At 37.9% G+C, this 23,183-nt stretch overlaps 3 protein-coding genes across 5 annotated transcripts in view; all 3 read left to right on the forward strand.

The window, feature by feature from the left end:
- Window positions 1-1,642: 1,642 nt before the first annotated feature.
- Window positions 1,643-23,183, forward strand: part of LOC144645270 (uncharacterized) — a 49,413-nt gene continuing 27,872 nt past the window's right edge. For 2 of the 3 annotated variants that reach the window (XM_078504781.1, XM_078504780.1), the window contains exons 1-11: window positions 1,643-1,772; window positions 9,653-9,814; window positions 9,961-10,122; window positions 10,743-10,820; window positions 12,107-12,174; window positions 12,533-12,628; window positions 13,267-13,378; window positions 13,766-13,927; window positions 14,521-14,598; window positions 15,245-15,312; window positions 15,564-15,689. In XM_078504781.1, the coding sequence (XP_078360907.1) occupies window positions 9,724-9,814; window positions 9,961-10,122; window positions 10,743-10,820; window positions 12,107-12,174; window positions 12,533-12,628; window positions 13,267-13,378; window positions 13,766-13,927; window positions 14,521-14,598; window positions 15,245-15,312; window positions 15,564-15,689 (1,041 nt within the window). In that variant the 5' untranslated portion in view covers window positions 1,643-1,772; window positions 9,653-9,723. The remainder of the gene's footprint in view (window positions 1,773-9,652; window positions 9,815-9,960; window positions 10,123-10,742; window positions 10,821-12,106; window positions 12,175-12,532; window positions 12,629-13,266; window positions 13,379-13,765; window positions 13,928-14,520; window positions 14,599-15,244; window positions 15,313-15,563; window positions 15,690-23,183) is intronic. The other variant, XM_078504782.1, reaches the window with a different exon arrangement.
- LOC144645887 (uncharacterized) lies at window positions 17,364-19,794 on the forward strand. The gene is made up of 2 exons (XM_078505414.1): window positions 17,364-17,909; window positions 17,967-19,794. Exon 2 carries the CDS (start codon window positions 18,583-18,585, stop codon window positions 19,792-19,794), a length of 1,212 nt encoding a protein of 403 aa, XP_078361540.1. The 5' UTR covers window positions 17,364-17,909; window positions 17,967-18,582.
- On the forward strand, window positions 19,762-21,907 carry LOC144645364 (uncharacterized). Its single transcript, XM_078504917.1, has 2 exons — window positions 19,762-21,713; window positions 21,771-21,907. The coding sequence occupies exon 1, from the start codon at window positions 19,968-19,970 to the stop codon at window positions 21,138-21,140; it is 1,173 nt and encodes a 390-aa protein (XP_078361043.1). The 5' UTR covers window positions 19,762-19,967; the 3' UTR covers window positions 21,141-21,713; window positions 21,771-21,907.

Consider the following 23,183-nt stretch of genomic DNA (forward strand, 5'->3'; position numbering starts at 1 on the left):
TTGGCTATATTTGAATTTCCTTTGTTAGGTTAAAATCTAGTCAATTAAATCATGTGTCCCCAGAGTCACTTGTTTCTCGTGCACAGACTCAGCCGGCTAAGAGGGACAAGAATGCCGGGCAAGAATGGCACCCTCTGGCACTTCCGCTTTCGTGCTCGCTTCCAGTTCCCTCGCAACTTATCACGCGCATTTGACTATCGAAGAAAAATACGAGAAAATAGAGGGCTGTGAACAGTTTAACATTGGCTTTGTGCAGAACGAAGAGACGGCTAGCACATGACTCATATTTGTGAAGTTCAGTCTGCACTTTATATATTAACTTGCCCTCGAGTCAATGCTGTTATGGACAATGACGTCCACTTTACTCTTTTATTTCTGAACTACATATATATTTCCTGATAATTGAGAGTGCCATTTCCTATAAGAAGTATACTCTAAGAAAATGGATAGATTGGTTTTTGCCAACAATAACCTCCCCCCCCCCTCAAAGAAATGTCCAAAGCTTGCCTCTCTTGGAACCTTCCCCCCTTGCGTGAGATCAGGTATTTTTATTCTTTGAAATGATACGTAGCGAGGGCGGGCATGATCGTTGGCTACCCTCCCTCTTAAATGTCCAGTTGACGCTTAGCGGAGAACATCACCCTTTAAGTCATACACCGAAAAGAGCCCCCCTATTAAAACCCATCTAAGTTATTGCATAATGAAAAGCGTGACGTTTCCGAGTACAAGGTTACTTCGTTGACCTGCTCTTATCACATTTCGGTTGTGGTTTGCGCAACATGCGGAAATATTTCGGAAAAGAGCCTCCTATCCACTGTTTTGTAGCGGATCGTCTGGCGAATCAACCTGTGAATCCTTGTGCTTAGAGTTTGATGTGAGGAGCACCGGCCATTGTTGGTGTATTGAGGCAAGTTGCAAGTTGTATTTACAATGCGGTTTACGCAAGCGAACCCCGGGAAGCGAACGAACAGGCAATGAAACAGTCGCTTCTGTTGAAATGATTTTTTTTTAAAGTTATCTCATGTTTTCTTCATTAGTATTAAGTGGCAGTTTTGGAAACTTTCTGTTTCATTTAGACTCAATTACCTCTTTGTATAAACCGTTGAAGTTACAGAGGCTCAACAAATCGACCACATTTTTTACGTCATAAAATGTTCAAAACTCAAGTGGAACAGACAAGTGGTTTCACTGCAAAGTTTTGGATACTTTTTGACGATATTTCCATGGTCTATAAGAGATCGCACCATGGCAAATTGAGGTTGATTTGTTTTCATACAAAATATTGAAAATTTGCCAGCGAATTAGATGGAAAATCAACGCGAAGTCGCGCGCGTGTGACAGCTCGTAAGATGGCTGTTTTTCCACTTTTTAACATGTTTTATAGTGGAAAAACAGCCATCTTAAAAACCGTCGAATGTGTGGGAATTTTCGTCTAAATGTTCCAGTTAACAGTTCAGAGCTCGCCAGATTTTGGTATTGAAAAGCGAAGACAAATTTCTAAGTACATCTGAAGCTTTCCGTAATATTTTCCTTACGTTACGCGTTACAGGTTGCGTCATTTTCATGGTCTAAGCTACACTCTCATCGAACAAAGCTCTCGACCAATAAGCGCACGAGAATTCCCTCAGATATTGCATATCAGCTTGTGAATGACACTGACGCACGAAGACAGCGAAAGCGGAAGTGAGGAGGGTTTCAGGGAACAAGGGGACGTAGCCATGAGCTGCTGATCTTTGCACCACGTACCAACATAAAGTGAGACACTTGTGAAGGTAATTGAATTTTACATCACAATGTTACAATGCAAATTTGTGTGTTGTGGTTGCCCATTGAATCGTAGCCAGTACCAGATCGCGTGTATTTTAATTTCTGCTACGAGCATGTACGCTTTCCCCGAAGGATTTGTTACCCAGTTAAATTTTGTGTACAAAGTAGGCAGTGCTACAATGCTTGTGTGGCCTTGTGCGAATAGCGGAAGTACAGTGAAATGCTTACTGTATAGCTACCTTGACTAAAAATTTTTTGCTCCCCGGGCTTTGCTCGTCCAGTATTGGGGCTAAAAGCAGGTTTGAGGGACGGAAATTCTACGAAAGTTTAACCCATTATAAATAGCAAACTCTAGATTTAATAGCACTTGGTCGAACTTCTGTAATCGTAGTGTTCCTTCTTTTAATTTATGGTAGCTAACCCTGAAACATATACCATGTTGATTTCCACGTTTATTAGCTGAATATGTGATGATGAATTTTACGTTATGAGAACCACAGTTTCGTTTTCATTTGTGAGCCTTACACAAATTCCTCAATGTCGTAGTTACATTTCTTGTTAATCGGGCGTGGCCGATTTAAGGTTTACCCTTTGGTCGTCCTAGAGCGTAGTCTCCTGGCGCGGCCAAAAAGACGGGGATAGCTCGGGGTTGCTACAAAACCGCTACGGGTGACGCATACCGCAATGGCTTTCATTTTAGTTTTGACAGGAAATCGTTGCAGGCACACTTGGTCGACTTTTGGGTTAATGTGTAATCAGGTTGTGTTTTTTTGCTTCGGCGGAAGGACAGAGAAAAAAGCTTACGGTGCAAAGTACAGTATGGGGCCCAGTTCTCGGCCACTTTTGACGTAAACTTGTATTTCTTACCTCAGAAGAACCGCAGGAACTTGAAATTTCTCGCAGAGCTAGCTACATTATTCAGCTTTTTGGTGTAAAGCTATCGACCGGTCAAAAATTAATCTGCCCGAGCAATAATAAAAATAAAAGCTCCCTTTGTGGGCCCAGTTCTCGGCCACCTTGGCCCAGTTCTCGGCCACTTTTGACGTAAACTTGTATTTCTTACCTCAGAAGAACCGCAGGAACTTGAAATTTCTCCCAGAGCTAGCTACATTATTCAGCTTTTTGGTGTAAAGCTATCGACCGGTCAAAAATTAATTTTCCCGAGCAATAATAAAAATAAAAGCTCCATTTGTGGGCCCAGTTCTCGGCCACCTTGGCCCAGTTCTCAGCCACTAAAAAGCTTGTGCGTAATTATCTGTAAAAAAATGCTCAATTAATTTTCACAGTCATAAAATCACTCTGTAAACCTAATTATACTATATCGATCCCAAATTATTTTTATGATGCTTTGTTTTACTTTAGAAAAGAAGGATTTTAACGCGCCTAGTTGCCTATGTGCAGGTTCTGGCAAAACCGCATTGTGTGACCCGTGCATTTAGATGGTTTATTTTGCAGTGAAAAGGTCTTGAAATATTTAGGTGTTGTAGAAATAATAGACAAGACAAGAGTCAGCTCAAAACTTAGAGATAAGATTGAACTTTATTTTTAAAACATTTATTTCTTTCATTCTGGCAGCAGCAGATGAAATTATATTAAAAACCAAGCGCTAAGCTGTGATAGCGAGCAGGGTGGCCGAGAACTGGCAAATACGCAAACGTCGCAAGAAAAAATTTCGAAGTAAATTAAGACCAAAAAATACAACGGTTCAACGAAAAGTTAACTAAAGCAGAAAGCTGAATTATTCTACGTTTCACATGCCAAAAGTTAGCTCGTATGGTGGGGGCTTTTGGATAAAATACGAATTTAACTACATCCATGAATTTGGAGCCGTAAACAAACAACTACCTCCGCGTAAACTCGACGTGTGAGCTTTCTATATCGAATTGAACGATCAAACTCAAGATACTTAAAGCACATGAATCAGTCTATCGTTTGAAGGAAATACCTTTTCTTTTTGATTCAACTGGAGTGTGAAAAAACGCGTTAAACACAAAGTGGCCGAGAACTGGACCCGGCCGAGAACTGGGCTGATATATTCACCATTGTGAAATTGCACTTACTTTGACAAGTTAAAGTGATTTTTGTAAATGAAAAAGGTAACGTCATTGATGTCACGCAGTGTTTTTTTAGCAAACTAGATGGTTTGCTGGTTTCTGACTATGAATGGGGGTGTGATCTTGCGGTATATTATTTGAGCCTGACTCCGCCGTAAAACTTTTTTTTTATTTAGGAAGAACTGTGTCGATTTTCATTTCGAACAATTAGTCGTCAAGTCGTTTGTCACAAAGAGTAGAATGTTTGTACAGCATGTTTTGGAATTAGTTTAGATTTGGTTAGTAAGACGCTTCTGAAGACCTGAGCAAAACATTGGGAATGTACAGTATTAATAGGAACTTGAATGGAATTTTTCACAAGTTGGATAAAGGTATCAACTGAAAAAAATGGAATTCAAAATGAGAACTTGGATTTTGTTGTAATTAAATTTTATCGCGGATTGGATGCATAATATCACGGCTTTGAAAGTCTTCAAATAATTAGAAAGGTTCCTTTCTTCCTTTTGATCTTATTCAGTGTTATTTTCATGTATTGATTATTCGAAAGTGGTTTTCGTTGATACGAAAAAAAAACGGGTTTTCACTGAATTGCTTGAAGTATTTTTAGACGTGATAATATTGGCTTAATCAAATTACATTGTGCACGAAATATTTGTTATTCTTTTGTCTTGAAACTTTGAGGAAATTGAAATTTTTGTTTGACAGTAGTGTATGAAAGGCATTTTATAGAACTGAATAAAAAATAAGAAACATTGATAAAGGTTATTTCAAAGATTTATTTTGCCTGATTTTGAAGGGTTTCAGGAGTTTTAAAGAGTGCTGGTAAACGGCTGTATGTTGTTTGTGATTACGGATCTTATTTAGTTTCGAACGCTCTAATTTTTGAAAGGTTAAAACAGGTTAAAACCGGGCGGTTTCATGAGTTTTTTGGGTAGAAAGGTACGGTGGTGGTAAAAAAAAAATGTTTAGAAAGGAATGACTGTAGTAGCACGTAAGTCGGAGGTTTGCGTGAGTCACGGGGTATAGTATGCGTGAGCTGGATTTCCGGCGTCATAACGGCATGTTTTGTTTACTGAAAGATACACTCGACGTTTAGTTAGCTTAGTCGGCTTGGGAAACTATTTTAAAAATGAATGTTGTAATAGTTAATTAATAGTAATCTAGAATTAACCCACGCTCGATTGGAGTCTGTTCTGGATTCGCGCTACCTTTTCGCCGCGAAGGAATTTTGTAAAATTTCGCTAGTGGAAAGAGGTACTGTAAGAACAGTATCAATAACTCAAAAGGAGGAACTTCTTTGTAGCTCTGAATTAAGACGTATGATAAAATTTTAGAATAAGAAACTTTCGATATATGGTTTTCATATTGTTTTTGTCAATTTCCTTTTGTGGCAGATTTTTTGAGAATCAGCTTTTCTTTCGTGTGATGACAGACACAGGACAGAACGAGAGGTGGATGAGAAAGATGCCGAAGATGAATAGGCACCGAAAAACGACAAGAACCGTCAAGGACTTATCTTTAGAGGGTGGGGAGTTTTGGCATACTGTATTTCGAGAACTGGACTGGACTAGTAAAACGCGGACTAGTAAAACGCAGACTTGTAAAACGCGGACTAGTATAACGCGGACTAGTAAAACGCGGACTTGTAAAAGGCGGACTAGTAAAACGCGGACTAGTAAAACGCGGACTTGTAAAACGAGGACTAGTAAAACGCGGACTTGTAAAACGCGGACTTGTAAAACGAGGGCTTGTTAAGCACGGACTTGTAGAACGCGGACACTAAACGGAAACTAAACGGTTTAGCGAGCGAAACAATTTGTGTTTGAAGCTCTTGTGTGTTTCTTCGACGGCATATTTCTAGCTTTTTTGAGCACTCTATGGTCTGTTTTAGCGTGGAGATGTTTTTGCAGTATAGCACATGTTCGTTCTGCAAACCCCTACTAAAACAACGGGATTGATGCTATGAGTTGTGTGCATATGTTTCTTTCTTTCCACTACTTGACGTCTGTTGAGTGCAGTCGTTTGTATTGCTCGCACGAGGTAGAACGGGGCCCGTCCAGAAATCAACAGTCAATCGTAAATAAAGGTGACGGGCCTACACGACTCCTACGTTCGTGACATTGGAATATTTGCCGTTAAATGTTTAAGTTCGGTCTTTCGACCTTATTTGCTTCTGACTTCTTTCTGAGGGTACTGTTTTAATTTGGGGGCAGTATGTGGTAAATAAAGGTGACGGGCCTACACGACTCCTACGTTCGTGACATTAGAACATTTGCCGTTATATGTTCAAATTCGGTCTTTCGACCTTATTTGCTTCTGACTTCTTTCTGAGGTTACTGTTTTTTTGAGACATTATGTATTGAAGAGAGCCGTAAGATGATTGTGGCCAAGGAATTCGAAGTGTCTAGAGGCGTTTTACAAGTCCGCGTTTTACTAGTCCAGTCCAGTCTACAAGTTAAAGACACATCAAGACCACCCCACTGTGAATTGCCATAGCACAGACAAAATTATAGTCAATATCTTATGTGTTTTTAAGAGAATTACATAAGAACCAAGGCATGTCTTGTCTTGCCTTACATTGACATGCAATAATTTGGAAATACTAAGCTCGTAACAGTTTAAGACAGAATCCATCAGGAATTTGAGTAACATTAATTTTAGTTACGCAAAAATTGAGCACCAGAATAATTTAAATCCTTGTGTTCTTTCATACCTTGTTAAAGGCTTGACATGTGATAACACCAACATAACACCAACAACAGTTCTTTATCAGTGGGGATTGAAGAAAAAAATGGAAACATCATCACACAGTTGACCCCCATGCAAAAACACTCCAGGATGTCACGGGACTGTTTGGTGTCCGTCTGCCAATTTCTAACTTCAAATTCCAATGTTAAATTCACATTAAATTTTCAATATTTCTTAGTTGTCTAAATTTTACTAATTCTTTTAAAAAAACTATCACCTGCCAAACATCCCCAAAAATCACTCAAAAAATTACAAAATACCGCAATACATAGATACATGGGATGAGTGAAGTTTCCTTGTATTCCTTGAAACACCAACAAGATATTTCCGTTTAAGGTGGCTGATAATGGGTTTCAGTATTTCCCAGTCCTTATACTTTGGTTCAGTACTAAAAGCCTTCATCAATTGCTATTACAGTAATGGTATGAAACAAATGTTCAATCATTCATCAACAAGTTGTGATCATTTTCTTGACAATAGTAGTTCCCCGGTAAACAGTTGTAGTACTGTCCCATCAAAGTGCAATGCCTGGAAAATACCGAAAAGCACACGACCGTCAGGTGAAACCGCACCTTATAGTATTACCAATACACTGCACTTTGCTAAGTCAAACTTTACATTGTCTAGTCGTCTACTTCAATCGTTTATTTGTATTGTGTGAGATACATTTATAAATTGAAACCATCATGTCATTAAGTAATAATGCAATCTCGACAACGTTCTAGATATTATATTATGCACACTAATACAGCTCATGCAAGCCCTGTGACTTACACAAACACAGTCGGACTGAGTGCTACTTAAGTAACTGCTTCGTGGTTTCTGCTGTACTGAACCCTGCCTTTCAAGGCAAAGCGCCCGATTTTAAGCTTCTCAAGCTTCTCAATGTTCTTGTTACTGAAGGAAGCACTTTCGGTTTCAGTTAGTGACACATGTAACTGAAACCGTCTATTTTTGTCAGTAAGCACGGCACGAGATTATCAAGATCAACAGAGCAATCAAAATAGAACTTTTAAAATATTTTATTTTGAACTTGAGTGTCGAATCGTGTATTTTCCATGGGGTATTTAACATTTTGTTTTTCGATTTCAATATTCATCAAAGACATCAAACGCGAAGCTTCCTTATGTCTCAGTATTGATTTTTTTTTTCAATTCTCATGGCCTACATGTCTGATATGTTTGCATATTTTAGAAGAGAAATTGGACTCCGATCACTTAAGGTTTTCAAAGACTTCAAAGGTTAAGCCTGGTTTTCATAAGCGACGCAAAGCACAAGCGCAAGGATAACAGTTCTTATTTCACCGTGAAATAGGCTTCGACTCAAGCAAAAGCAAAGCGCATTGCACTTTTTGCGTGATCGCACTTGTGCTTGCGTCGCTAGTAGTCGCTAGTAAAAACCAGGCTTTAATCTTCAGACAGACAGAGCGGGTTGCGAACATGGACGTTTCAGAGCAGAACAAGGAAAAATACAATTTATTAAAATACAACTCCTCCGCTCGTTTTCAGATTTTAAACATTGTTTGAGTTCGATTCGCTCGATCAACAATCCGCTGAAGGACATACAAATGTACATGCATCCCGTAGTAAACAAATGCGTTTTTCATCGCGTGAGTTTGTCAGGATGCTAACCCTTCCAAAAAGTGATATTAATTTAAAGAGCAGGTCAAACTGGGCAGGCTAGTTTTCAAAAATGTCTCCGCATTGCACCCTTTTTTCCCCATCAAAAAAAGTACAAAAAAAATCCTTGCCGCGATCCATGCCGTAATAAACGGAAAGGAATTAAAGGAATAAACGCGGACCAAAAAAATATGATCACTTTCTAATTCCCTTTCATTCATGGTCGCGTGACAATGGGTATATTACTTTTAATGTCAACTGATACCGGAATAGCCAGACCGACAAAGAAAGGGAAATTTCCCTTGAAGTCAAATTCGAAACAGTCGCGTTGTTCAAATGTTTTCCAAACATTGTCTCACGTTTTCTTTATTTATATACCAATTGCAGTTTTGAAATATTTTCTGTACCATTAAACTTCAATCTGTCGTTGTATCGAAGTTAAAAACTATAACACTGTTCTGAAGTAACCGTTATTTTCCTTATATTATAGTACTGGCCCTGAAGAAGACTAGCTCTGCTAGTTGAAATAGGCCAATAAATCTTGGCCAATAAATCTTGCCCTCCTGTCGTTGTACCAGCCTTGCAATCAATTTGGTTTTAATATAGCCTGTTCCAGGCTCTCGGTTTGTGGGGAAGGGCGAAAAAGCGGGCGAGCGCCGAAAAGACGATCGGGAAAGAAGGCGAGTGGCCTTCTCGCTCCCCCCCCCCCCCCTCATTTTTTACCGCGCTCGCTCGCCCGCGTTTTCACTCTTCCCCACAAACCGAGAGCCTGGAACAGGCTAGAAGTGATATGTTTCCTGGTTGGAAATATTGAACTGCGGTGACGTTATTGGAATCCTATTACATCTTCTGACACTGGCGGTTAATTTTACAGGCATTTAACTGAGCTATGTCACAGTATTTTTAAGTCATTTATCAGACTAGATTTTAATGAAGAAAACCTCAAAATAGTAGTTTTCTAAAGTAGAAAAATACCAACGGAGTAATTAAACCCCCAAAATAAACAAGGATGTTTTGGCTGACGAAGGTTAAGACGGATTATAAGCAACAAACTTGAAAAAACTTTGCCAATATTTTTAAGGTGAGTTCTACATGACATAGCTCCTTTAAAAGGTAATCCGCACTTTTGAATCAGTGACGGATCCTGACCTTGAACTGGGGGGGGGGGGGGGAGAGGGGAAACTTAAGGGAGGGGACTTTTATGTGTACAACCCTAAGAAAAATTAAGCATGGGACAAGTTTTGAAACAGCGGTAAAAGGCATCCCAGAAATGGCACATTGCCTGGCCATCAGTGAAATTTAAGGAAATTGTTACCCGCCGCATTTTATTTGGCGCTGAACATTTCTTGGTCTGTTTTTGCCATCGAGATGTAGATCAATGAGTTAGTGTGCAAAAAGCTGCCTGTACCTATTGTGGAATTTTCCTTTTTAACGACTTATAAAAATAATATCTTTGATCTATAGGCATGGACTGAATGGACAATATCACACACTTAGATAAAAAGATCTCAGCTAAACTCCCAACTTAATCATCCATGGCGAGGAGTGCAATCAAAGTTGCATGTGAACATGACATCACACAATCTGTTGAAGAAACACTGGATTTTGATGACGACAATTTAAGAGGTGAAATGAAACAGCTGAAAACAGATTCTTTAATTAAGATACTGTTTCTATTTTTACCGTGTTTTCAACTCCTCTAGGCAGAACAAGATTTAACTAGTTCTAAAAATGTACGAAAAGCTTCTAACAGTAGCTATTTTTTGTTTCAGCAATAGCTGAGGTTTACAAGAATCAAGGTAATGAGGAATACAGAAAAAGAGATTTTATCAACGCCATTCACTTTTACACAGAAGGAATTAAAGTGAACTGCAAGGATGACAACTTGAAAGCTCAACTGTATTGCAACAGGGCGATTGCAAATTATAAATTGGGTAAGAATGGAAAATATTTTTTTGAGATTTCGTTTTACACTGATCTATCTAAGAGCTTGCTCGTAACACGTGCGATTTGCTCAGTACACTTATTTCGTTTGGTTTCCACAATCAGGCATCAGGCAAATATGGTCATGATATTCAAGTCTCGTCTAAATGGAATTTAACTTATAAATATTGCAGTTGGATAGCACCTTGTTATATTCTGTAAACATGAAAAAAAATCCTGAAATAAATAAACGATGTCGCCGTATAGGGTTGACTAAAGTTTTTTATCGTTTGGTTGATGTTTACACGTACGCAACCCGAGGACTAGATGCAGAAAAATATATTTCAATTAGCAAAAAGGAATGTTGTGTTTTCCTGTGTTTAAAAATGTTATAGTTGAACCTACGTTCAGTAATATTATAATACACTCGTGCAACTTTGTCAGCACTTTACAAACATCACTCGTACCTATTAGTCACTATAGCTGTTATTGAAGTTCTCAGCGGTTTGATACGGTAGGTTTTTTTTTTTTTTTTGCCTTTCTCCTTTTTTTCTTTAAAAAAATTTTTGCCCAATTGTAATCGAGGTCGTGCGATTTCCCGCGCTAATAATTCATTTCTTTGGCTTGGCAGGGAGTTATCTTGATTCACTGAGTGATGCCAAAGCTGCCACTGAATTACAACCTATTTTCCTCAAAGCGATTGTTAGAGGTAAGCGAATGCCATTTCAAGAGAACAGAACAGAATGAACTCACGGCATGATTTTAAAGGGTGACTGAGGGGTTATCCTTTTTTATATTTCTCAACTTTTTTTGAAATCTGCAGGGGAAAAACTTTTTCTGAAATCTGTTACGTGATGCGTAAAACGACTAACACTCTTAGTAGTCAAAGCGGAACGAAATTGAGACAGTGCGTCATTAGTTGAAGTTCCATAGTCCCTTTAATTTTTTACCACTTTCATCTGTTTCGTTTAGACACGCCCCGCGTAAAATATAATGCCGAAACTTTCGTATGAAATAAAAACAAAGGCGTGGCTGACTTGGGTCCTTTAAGTGCCACTTTAAGAGCATGAGAGAATTGTTATCGGAACATGAAAGAAAAACATAAATGGACTGCTGCGGTTAAGCCCTTTCTTTCAATTTTTGTGGGCAAAAATGAGAGCTGGTACACGCTTGATATACATGTGACACTTGTTGCGATGAAGTAGTCAATCCATTCGTGTCAGTAAAAAAAAAATTGCACCGGGTCATAAAAAAAAACAACCTTATACTGCCGGAGCTTATATTACCCCAGTTTCTGTATCCTCCCTGGATATGGGATGCTATACGTTTACTGCAGGGCTTTCCTAAACAAAAAATTTGCCAATACCAATTTATACTCCTGAGTGAAAAAAGATACCATGAAAGTAAAGTGTTTTGCCTGAGAACACAACGCAAATGGAGGCAAGCGTGGCCGAGTGGTTAAGGGCGCTGGTGTTGTAATCTGGTGGTCTCCGGTTCAAGACCTGCCCCTGCCACTAGCTGGATTTGTTTCTCGGTTGTCCCGAGTTCAAATCCTCGGTCACGCTTTGTATATAGCCAACTGGTCTGCCTCCTACCAGTTGGGATTTTTAACCTTGTTATGTTTATTTAAAATATTTGTTTTCTCTGTTTCAGTGGCATGCCTGTAAACTAGCTATCTCGAAGCGAAGTGCATGACCACTATAAACAACATTTACATTTACATGACCCCGGCTAGGGCACGTGTCATTGCATCTCCCTAGACCAGGCCTCATCTCCCGCCGGGTCCAAACCCTTTATATAAAGCAAGGAAGGTAGAGTTTAGGGACTGGACTAGTGTCCAGCTCGCTTAGCATTAAACCACCTGTACTGTCTATAGTAAAGGGCCACGTTTTGTTGGGATCCTTAACGACTTTCCACCGTGATCAGATGTCGTTCTTCTACTCGAACGTGTTGCAAAACAGGAGTAAACAGTATCATTTACATTGTTCTCATCAGGAGCAAGTGCATGTGTTGAGCTGAAGCAGTTTGAAGAAGCTATCACGTGGTGTGATAAAGGATTAGCAGTATCCTTTGAAAATATGTTATGAACCACAGACAAAGTCGACAAAAGCAGAGATAGTTCTGCTTTGATTCTTGGAGTCTAACAATACATAGCATACATGTATGCGGGTATTTGCTCCGGACCTACAATTTCGTTTGCGAGGTGAGGCATGTCCAGAACTGCACGACTTTTTTTGGCTGTCATCTAGCCTAATGAACAGATTATCGCCATAAGATCTATGGTTCAGACCGTTCTGGGATTAAAAGCGTCTATGGTTTTCACGCAATTCGCCCTTGATGGCATTTTCACGGGCAACAGCCAATGGAAACGTATTATTAATCTTGTCTATTGTATACTATGTTATGCGTCTTAACTTATAGATGATTGACAAAAATAACAAGACCTTGTTAGAATTAAAGGCCAAGTCTATCAACGAGCAAAAGAAGGTAACAAAAACGCAAAGTCTGAAATGCAAGGTACGTCTAAAGCCTGAATAACTTAGTAAGCGTCATTTGGACATGAAAACTCAGAGGAATAGGGCAATGCATCAGGTGTTTTCTCTGTTAACTGAAATATGTCCTCTTGTGTGGTTCCAATTTTGACTTCTGTCCATGATGGGGTTCCAGTTTTAATCGTTTAGTCTGAGGCGGTGAATGAATGGGACAATGTCAGATTTATTTATTTTTGCTTACCTAAATCAGGACGTTTTATAAAAGGAGAAAATAACAACAGACGTTGTACTAATGTGGAGAAAATTTGTAAATAAAAAGATCCACATTACTTCCAGTCTGGGATGGGATATAAAATTAAACTCTTTATTCTAAGAGGGGATGGCAAATTGAGTTTTGGTCTGATACGGGATAGAAGTTGTTAGATTCCAGCGGAGAACTCCACTCAAACTAATATAACTGTATAATTACGACAGAGTTCTCTGATTTCATATTTCAGACTCAGATTCTGAATAGCCAATTTAAGCTGGGCAAATTGTTTATGTTTTGAGAATTTTAAACCCAGCAATTCTGAACTGATGTCTTTTATTGAGGTACAGAGATTTTGCCAGAAAAAGAGTCGCCAACATACAAATGACGATTTTTTTGAAACCTTTATTGTATAGGATGAAGACACAAAAGACCTTATTGAAACAGTCCAAAACAATGCTGTGAGTGAAAGCGAGGTCACAGCATCTGTCGATAAAGCACTAGATTGTGATGACGACAGCTTAAGAGGTAAAAAAATAGGCCAAATCATTTGTAATGTACATAAATGTATTAGATATTGTCTTAGATATCTTATTTAAGTTCGTAGTTTTGCTATACTATAAGTTTTGACGAGTCTACTCTTGCAGTGTTTTGGTGAGCCTATATGTGGTGAAAAAGTACAAATGACGAGGAAAATATGAAATATTCTACACACTAAATCCTGGCTGAGAACCACGCATGAGGATTATTTTTACTTTACTAAATGGATTTCACAATAAAAATATGGTTGAGAGGTCGTTAATATTTAGCTTTTTCTGCTAAGAAATTTTGTACAAAGGAAACTTTTACATAACGGTGTAAGAAGGAGACCATTTTTATATAAATGAACATTCGTCAAACATTGTTTTTGGTTAGAAAAAGCAGAGATCTTCAAGAATAAAGGAAATTACGAGTACAGCAAAAAGAATTTAAGCAACGCCATTCACTTCTACACGGAAGGAATTAAAGTGAACTGCAAGGACGATGAACTGAATGCCAAACTGTACAGCAACAGGGCCATAGCACATTTGCATTTGGGTAAGAGTAGTAAGAGAGTTTTCTTTGATTGTTGGTTGATCCTTGCACGTCAGTAATATCGTTCTTTAATTTAAGAATAATCTGCAATATCCATATTTTTTGATGCTCCTATTCTTTTTAAACATTTAGATAAGAACACTCCTGTTACGCATGAGATATGTTCGGTGCAAGTTAAGATGGCAGCGTTTTAAATGGACTCGTCCGTTGAAACATGCAGCGCTAAGATTAACAATGTTAAATTGTTGTCAACGCCAAATATATTTATTCAATATCACATCAATTAAATGACAACGAGAGCGGTTAAAAATTAAAATAAACCTAGGGTGCTTTCTTGTTATATTTGGCTCTATTCCCCCACCAGAAGAAATAGGGGAAAAGGAAACGGGTATTGTCTTCGTGTGCTACCAAATGCGTTAAACGTTATGTATGAAAATCGGCAAGAAGACTAACATTAAGCTAATACTTGATGTTTGGAGCTGAAAAAAATAAATGTTATTGAATTAACATTCATTCAGGATACAAAATCGACCGTTACTGCCGTAACAGCTCTGTCAGTTAGATTATATATAAATTTTCTGACTGTATTATTTTAGGGAATTATGAAAATTCACTAAGAGATGCAAGAGCTGCCACTGACTTACAACCAACTTTCCTCAAGGCAATTGAGAGAGGTAAGCTGTTAACTGCGTGTAGGTTTTTCTACATCCCCTTGCTCGATTCATCGAAACAAAAGATAGAATTGCTAGCTCAAAATTAATGTTTGCTAATGGTTGTTCATAAATTGTTTACTGTCAAAACTTGATAGCTAAAATGCACATGGGTTAAACGCGGTCTGTGATACAATTCGAAAAAAAAAGCATTGCAGAATTTAAATGGAATCGGCTTTTTCCACTATTCAGTTATAGCCAGTAATGGTTTGCTTGTGGACAAGTATTAGTGTGCCATTAGATTATATCCTGTGTATTTCTGCCAGACAAGGATATTTGATAACAAAAGTGAATCACTGGTGTATTTTAGCTGTTAAACTGTGTAATAAAGATAAAACATAACAATGAGAAATAAACATCAACGTATACATTTGTATAGAAGTTTCGTTATTTATTATTATTATTATTATTATTATTATTATTATTATTTTTTTTTTTTTTTTTTTTTTTTTTTTTTTTTTTTTTTTTTTTTTTTTTTTTTTTTTTTTTTTTTTTTTTTTTTTTTTTTTTTTTTTTTTTTTTTTTTTTTTTTTTTTTTTTTTTTTTTTTTTTTTTTTTTTTTTTTTTTTTTTACTAAGTTTGGGAACATTTGCTTTATTTATTATCACAGGAGCGAGTGCTTGTATGAAACTGAATCGTTTTGGAGAAGCCATCACATGGTGTGATAAGGGGTTATCCGTATCCTTCACATACAAATTATTTTTTCTTGCATGCATGACTTGTTTTTCGTAAAACAAGAAAAATAACTTTCTTTACTAAAAGTACCAGTTTTTAAATCGATCATTATGAACGTAACCAGGACTACAGCAGCCAAGTGCAAACCTGGTTTACTGAAGGAGCTTCATCTTTGCTGTCGCGCGCGAAGATTTTTAGATTTCTTTATTTACTTAAGCAAATTACGTCAGGTTACATTTCTGAACTCAAAAAAGATTGACAAGAGTAACAATAAGTTATTGGAGTTAAGGATCAGGTCTGTTAAAGAACAAAACAAGAAGCAGCAACCAGACGGCGGGAACACAGAAAAGAATTTAGGAATTGACACTGTGAAAGGCAAGGTAAGGTTGTTAAGTTCTTGTTTTTGGCACTTTTAGTTTTCCATACGTTTCTAACTATAAGGGTAAGTTGAAAACAAGGCCTTATGCTTTCCAAGTCGTCTACATTCCTCCATTTTGTCCACGATATTGAATACAGACAATCGCTCCCACGAAAACCATGTCATGTTCCTTGCTTGGTTTTATAAGCATTTCAACTGGGAACTGGGCAACAGCTGAGATCTGTCAATCACTTGAGTCCTTTCAACCATGACAAGGGTAACTTCTTTGCTTTGCAGCCTCTGTTGCAATGACGTCAATTACCTTTACCACCCTTAACCATATTAATAAAATCAATCGATAGCAGGTGACACCAATTAATTGTTTAGTATTGGAAATCGATGACCGGTGATGAAGGAAAGTTTTGTGACTTTTGTCACGATTGACTTTTAGTTAGTAAGTAAGTAAACTCTTTAGAGTGATTTTATTTAACCCGTGAAACAATATCTACTAGCGGAAGTACATAAGTGCGTAATAGTAAAAAATAAACAAAACAAAACAGTGGAAATAGTGTCTAATAGTATCTAAAAGTGTAATACCGTAGTGAGATTTAGGCCGGGGAAAAATTAGCAGTAAATATATACATGTACGGTACGGTGAATGTTCATATGAATTCAGTAGGGGAAGTTATCCACAATAGGGGCGCTTATTAGAATAGAGGCGCTTATTAGAATAGGGGCGCTTATTGGAATAGGGGCGCTTATTGACAAAAACACATTCGAGGGGGGGGGGGCGCTTACTCGGAAGGGGGCACTTATTTGAAGGAGGGCGCTAAATCAAATCATTACGGTAACTATTTCACGGTTATAGTGAAATCACTCTATTTAAGAGGGTTGCACTAAATAGTGAACAACACTAATAAACTTGTGGCCCTCTATGTAAAACCAAAATATTAAAAACTACAAAGTTTAAAACTATATACAGTACTATTTACAATATTCTAGATAAAAAAAATATTTGAAATTAATTATTATCGGTCATCGACTGTCGACCATTGTTTTGTGTTGCTTCACCTCTGGTACTTCCAGCTTGCTCAAACCGTATTACTTCGATACGGCTTTCTTTTTGCCTAGCTGCATAACTTCAGTTGTTTCACAGTTAAATGTCTGTGACGATTATTGTGAGGTTGTTTGTTATGGGGAATGTCATATTATTTTTCTTTTATTTCTCTCTCTCTCTCTCTCCATAGTGCTTGGTTCCTAACAATTACATTCTCACTTTCCGTGTTTCTTCCTATCTTCGCATTCCAGTCCTCTTTAACAATCACCATATCATGTTTTCGCACACCATGCATCTTTTTCTGCAATTGATCTAAAACGGTTTTTGCCTTCCTCATCAGCATCGTTAGTCGGTGCGTAAACCTGGATTACCGATTAGCCAATTTAGAAACTGGTCATTGAAAGAGGCACTGTTATCCGAAAAAGGAATCCTGCTAGTATAATCAGTGAAAACCTAAGTACCTTGAAGGTTACTATTGTTAGCGGCTACTAATTTTAAAGGTTGTAGCAAGTTGTGAGAAAGTCACATTAAGTACTCGCCGAGGTCACCTCCGTCGTGGAGGGCAATGTTACAGGATGTTTTGCAGGTCTAATTGCAAAAATAAATAGTTAAATTAAATCTTGATTTAGTGGCTTTTAAGATTTAGGTAATTAGTACTGAACCTTCTAGAAAATCTAAAATATACTAAAAATAACTATAACCAAAAGATAGTGTTAACAGATTAAGAATGCGAACCTGAGATTAAGGTTTTTTATAGCCACTGAACTGAGGCACGGCCAGCGCCCATTTCTGTGCACTAAAGTGTTTTCTTGTATTTAAGTTCTTGTCTTGTGATTTTTATGTCTTAATACCTATGTTTAGGAATATTCGTGATTATGAATGTGATTTCAGTTCACTGATAATGGAACTAATATATTTCGAACTGTCAACCGTGGGACATCGTGTCTCAATCTTGACGTTCACCTTGTAAGAACTACTTTTCTATTACCACCGAAACTCATTATTCGGAAAACCGAGGTAGATGTACTTCCTAATTAATTTTGTTTGTGGATCTTAATCTTACAATGTATCTTAATGAATGTGTGATTCATTAGTAACTAGGAAAAGATAATTTAAAAGATATGCATGTTAATAAGAAGCTAAACATATATAAGCAACGCTGTAAAACTAATAATTTAGAAGAAAGTTGAAGGAAGAAGGAAGATAGAACTTGTGAGACAAGAAGCTTGAAGGAAGCTATAGATGGAAGTCAAGACTCGAAGAAAGTAATTTGTAAGTCAAGATGCTGGAAGAAGAAGGACAGAAGAACTGACGTTAAAGAAAAATAACTAGATTGTGAGTACAAGTTATACTTAACAAATAAACCTATCTATACTCAGTCTTCACGAGTCAGAGTCGCTTGCTACACGACAATGGAGTACAAGCTCTGAGCTAATCCCCGCCGGCAGAAAAGCCCCTTTAACACTGGTGGAGAATCAAATGTCGACAAACAGCCTGCGACCAACGAAACAAACCAAAGGAAGAAACAAAGAAAAAAGCGACAAAAACTGGAGAATCTAACGAAACAGACGACTTCATAGAAGAAGAAGCCTATCTAATTGCTGCAATCAGGTTAGAACTTTTAGAGCTCACGGATGGAGAACTTTAAGACACAGTGAACTTTCTCAAGAGGCTGGAACATTTTTTTCCAAGAGGCGGACGACTCTTTAGATAAGTTAGATATATTCCATTTAAAGATTGCTATTTAGCTTTAACTGTACTTAGTTAATTAGTTATGCCACTTTTCCCTTGCCATTTTCGCTGTTTTCAACTCGTGTTGTGTATCGTAATGTTTTTGTATTCGTGCCGTGCATGAAGCATGCAGCATCGAAAGGCGTTACCACGCGAAGTCAAAGTAAAACGTTTTGTCACGGCACTTGTCAAAATCCTGAAAAAAAAAAAAAAAAAAAAAGAAACGATGAGCGAGAACGAAGACGAGGGCGATGCTACTCAAATTGACATGGCCGAAGCATTAAGGAAATTGGAACGCCTATTTGTTTGTCAAAATGAATTTTTTGAGGAAACCTTAAACGGTATGCAGGCAAACATTGATAAAGTTGCCTCTCCAAATTTGAAATCATCAGTCAAATTAGAGCCGTTTTCTGGCTACGAAAACGAGGACGTAAACCGTTTCCTCGAAAAATATTCAAACCGCTTAAAGGCCAAAGGCGTTCACTTCAGTCCCGAGGCGAAGGCTGCCGATCTAGCGAGCCATCTGATAGGTCCAGCCGAAACGTGGTACTTTTCCCTTGATCGGTTTATACGAAATGATTTTGACAGTCTTGTCCGTGCCCTAAGGCAACGATTTTCTTCGGACGATTTTAAATGGCGTCTCCGGCAGTCATTAAGTTCGCGCAAACAAGGACCCAATGAATCCTTGGATTCTTATATTGAATTTATTAATAGCACATGCCAACGATTGGGTGTGATGCAGCCCGACCAAATGCACTATTTTGTTCAGGGCCTAAGGGACGACATTAAGCGCGAAGTGTTGATGCATAAGCCCACTGATTATCAAACAGCAGAGAATCTAGCTCGCCTAAAAGTGTCTGTCGATAAAACTATAGAAGAAAAAATCGTCAAAGACCCGGAGAAGGAACTCCTTTACAAACTTTTGGACAAATTGGTTCCACAGCCTGTTGGTTCAACAGGCCCTGTGAAAGAACCAAAACGAGTCGCAGCTTATCAGCCTGCGAGTGAATCAAAAAATGATTTATTCGCAGAGTTCAGAAAGCTGCGAAATGATCTCCGAGATGAAATTAGGTCACTTAAATCAGGTTTTACGCGTCCACAGCCACCCCAGGAGACACAGTTCAATCGGCAGTATTCTTCTTTTCCCCGTAATGGAAAATATTTTAGAGGTTCACCCTTCAGTTCTAGAACTCCACCTCCTCCATTTAAGGATGGTTGGACTAGTAACGGGAGGCCAACTTGTTACCGCTGTGGTGAGGTAGGTCACATTGCAAGAAACTGTTATGCTGAATTCGAACCTTTGGAAATAAGTGAAGAGCATCAAGTTTCTTTAAACTAAAACGTACTCCTTTATACCGAGACAATAGGGGAGTACGGAAAAGGGAACATATTCATTTAGTAACCAGAAACGTTTCACACGATAAACTAAGTCTCGACAAACCATGTTTTGAAGTTCCAGTCGGCACGCTGATTAATTTTTCAGATTCAAATTTAAAAGCGGAGACGAATGATATGGCCGAACATGTTCATCCAGATTTAAGAGGAATTATTTTTAGTGCCCCATTGCTAACGAGCGAAGATAAAGAAGATAATACAGAAAAAGTTGTCAAAAAGGAAATTGAAAATTTCAGTGTTACAAATACTTCCAAGGATTCTCAAGTTGTTATTGCGAGTTTATCGAGTAATGATGCCCCGTTAATAAATTTTTCAGAAGTAAGTTTGGAAACGCAAGAGTCGTTGTTTCAAGAGTTTTCAGGGGATCCAAAAAATCTTAATGTTTCAGACAATTCCGAAATACCGCTTGGAAGTGAAGTTCAAGACAAAGACGACAACGCTACCGAAGAGTTAGTTGACCTATCAATTGAGTTTGGGCACGATTTCTTTTCACGGTCAAACGATACTTTTGAAATTAAGAATTTTATTCATCCTGATCTTGAAGATATAGATTTCTCCGTTCAGCCGACAATCCAACGTGAAAATGATTTTGAAGAAGATTCTCTTTTTGCCAGTGTTGCCATAAACGATAATATATTCATGGACATGCCATGTTTACGCAAATATTATCAGTGTGAACAAGATGTCGAGATAAATCCCAGATTATGTGATGTTGATACAGATCATCAAACGATTGTGGTTGATATAAAGACGATTATGTTAATAATTTTCATCAAAGTCAGTCTTTATTTATCCGCATTGAAATTACTAGTCGACATCGGATCCAGTCCGACTGATACATTTTTCCTTCCTTTTGACGATTGTTTTCGCACTAAAAACCCAATTGATCTGAGTAACACGGATCTCAATTTTTTCAAATGGTTTTTTGCTTCATGCACTGCACGGCGCCACACGGAAGAAGAATTCAAAGCCGTTACCGATTTTCCAAGTAAGTTGTGCTCGCTCTGTAACTGCATGATCTTTCATTTTTCTCCAGTAGACAATTGCTGCCGTGTCGCCGCGATGTGGAGACTTTCCGCGCGACACAGCAAAAAGCAAAAAAGGTCTCGGATCTATGTACTTACACCGAGCACAGCTTATGTAAATTTCCTTGAGTTTGTTTTTGCCGTATTAGGCGTACCACTTATCTTTGTTGTCAAAACTTTTAATGCGAATGAGGACATTCGATCTAGATCGGGGGGTAATGTTACAGGATGTTTTGCAGGTCTAATTGCAAAAATAAATAGTTAAATTAAATCTTGATTTAGTGGCTTTTAAGATTTTGGTAATTAGTACTGAACCTTCTAGAAAATCTAAAATATACTAAAAATAACTATAACCAAAAGATAGTGTTAACAGATTAAGAATGCGAACCTGAGATTAAGGTTTTTTATAGCCACTGAACTGAGGCACGGCCAGCGCCCATTTCTGTGCACTAAAGTGTTTTCTTGTATTTAAGTTCTTGTCTTGTGATTTTTATGTCTTAATACCTATGTTTAGGAATATTCGTGATTATGAATGTGATTTCAGTTCACTGATAATGGAACTAATATATTTCGAACTGTCAACCGTGGGACATCGTGTCTCAATCTTGACGTTCACCTTGTAAGAACTACTTTTCTATTACCACCGAAACTCATTATTCGGAAAACCGAGGTAGATGTACTTCCTAATTAATTTTGTTTGTGGATCTTAATCTTACAATGTATCTTAATGAATGTGTGATTCATTAGTAACTAGGAAAAGATAATTTAAAAGATATGCATGTTAATAAGAAGCTAAACATATATAAGCAACGCTGTAAAACTAATAATTTAGAAGAAAGTTGAAGGAAGAAGGAAGATAGAACTTGTGAGACAAGAAGCTTGAAGGAAGCTATAGATGGAAGTCAAGACTCGAAGAAAGTAATTTGTAAGTCAAGATGCTGGAAGAAGAAGGACAGAAGAACTGACGTTAAAGAAAAATAACTAGATTGTGAGTACAAGTTATACTTAACAAATAAACCTATCTATACTCAGTCTTCACGAGTCAGAGTCGCTTGCTACACGACAATGGAGTACAAGCTCTGAGCTAATCCCCGCCGGCAGAAAAGCCCCTTTAACAGCAAGACTAGTTTCCCTGACAAGGACGAAATTTTTGACATTTCTAAATAACTTTGTTCTTTCTGGCGATGACAGTTTTCGTCACTTTTAAGAAATTTTTACTGAACATTTATTTCCATCTTGGCTATATGTTCATTTAAAACTGGTTTTCACGATATTGATACATTGTTTCAATTTTCGGAATACCGCTATTAAATAGCGGCTACGTCTTGCTCAGGAAAAAAATAGAAGCCGCTAACAATAGCAACATTAAGGTAGCCTGTACAAATTAAAACAAAAGAGCAAAAGTAAAGTGGTAAAGCTAAAAAACATACAAAGCCCGTTTAAATGCTTACTTACTTAATCCTCTTCGTTCCTAAGTGGAACGTAGGTCCTTAAATAGTGTTCGCCACCTATTTGAAATGCTACTTCACTAAAATTCTAGATTCCTTTCCAACTTTTAACGGTAAATTGTTGAACATCAAAACATTAAAAACAAACGCTTTGGAGGCCAAATTCCGACTTTATCTGCGGCAGCTAGTAATAGATGACTGATTGTTCCTTGTGTTAAGAGCATGATTAGTGCTTACATATGTCAGAAATTTAACCATCCGTTCGGGTTTAGCCAATAACCGCATCCGTGAACGTCTTCCTGTTGGCTGTGGTCCGTAATCACCATACGACTGACCTCCCACGTGATTAGTTGTCGTCTGGAGAATAGCAGCTAGAGTATTAAGCTACTTTCTATGAAGCATCCTCCAAGAATATCTACCTTTTCCATTATAAACATATATAAATAGGATGGGTCGACGATCCTCAAACTGGAGGGCCAGGGGCTCTCCTCGATCGGGCCAGGCCTTTTACCTATCCGTCATGATTCAACCAACCAGGGCAAAAACTCCGGCTGCCGTAGCTCGTAAGATCATCAAAATACACAAGTTTAGTTAATGCGAAAAGGTAACAAACTTTGAGAAAGTCTAACAAACCCGAGATGAAGACGTTTTGTTGTTAGCTGGTAAATTCAATCTCTCACAATCAAAGTTCAAAGTCCACTGCATGATCAGGCGCATGGGCCACGTTTTGATTTCAATGAAACATACAAAAAATTGTTTTGGAACGGTAACCTCCGATCGCCAGAGATTCACAGAAATTTATATCCTGCGATGTACGTTAACACTGACAAAAGACCCATGTATACAAATACTGCCATTCA

The sequence above is a fragment of the Oculina patagonica genome, chromosome 3 (genome assembly GCF_052425735.1).
Source record: "Oculina patagonica isolate OP01 chromosome 3, crgOcupat, whole genome shotgun sequence".
Lineage (NCBI taxonomy): Eukaryota > Metazoa > Cnidaria > Anthozoa > Scleractinia > Oculinidae > Oculina > Oculina patagonica.

Coding starts and splice junctions, on each gene's coding strand:
- LOC144645887 (XM_078505414.1), top strand. CDS start 18,583: ATGCAGCATCGAAAGGCGTTACCACGCGAAGTCAAAGTAAAACGTTTT.
- LOC144645364 (XM_078504917.1), top strand. CDS start 19,968: ATGGCCGAACATGTTCATCCAGATTTAAGAGGAATTATTTTTAGTGCC.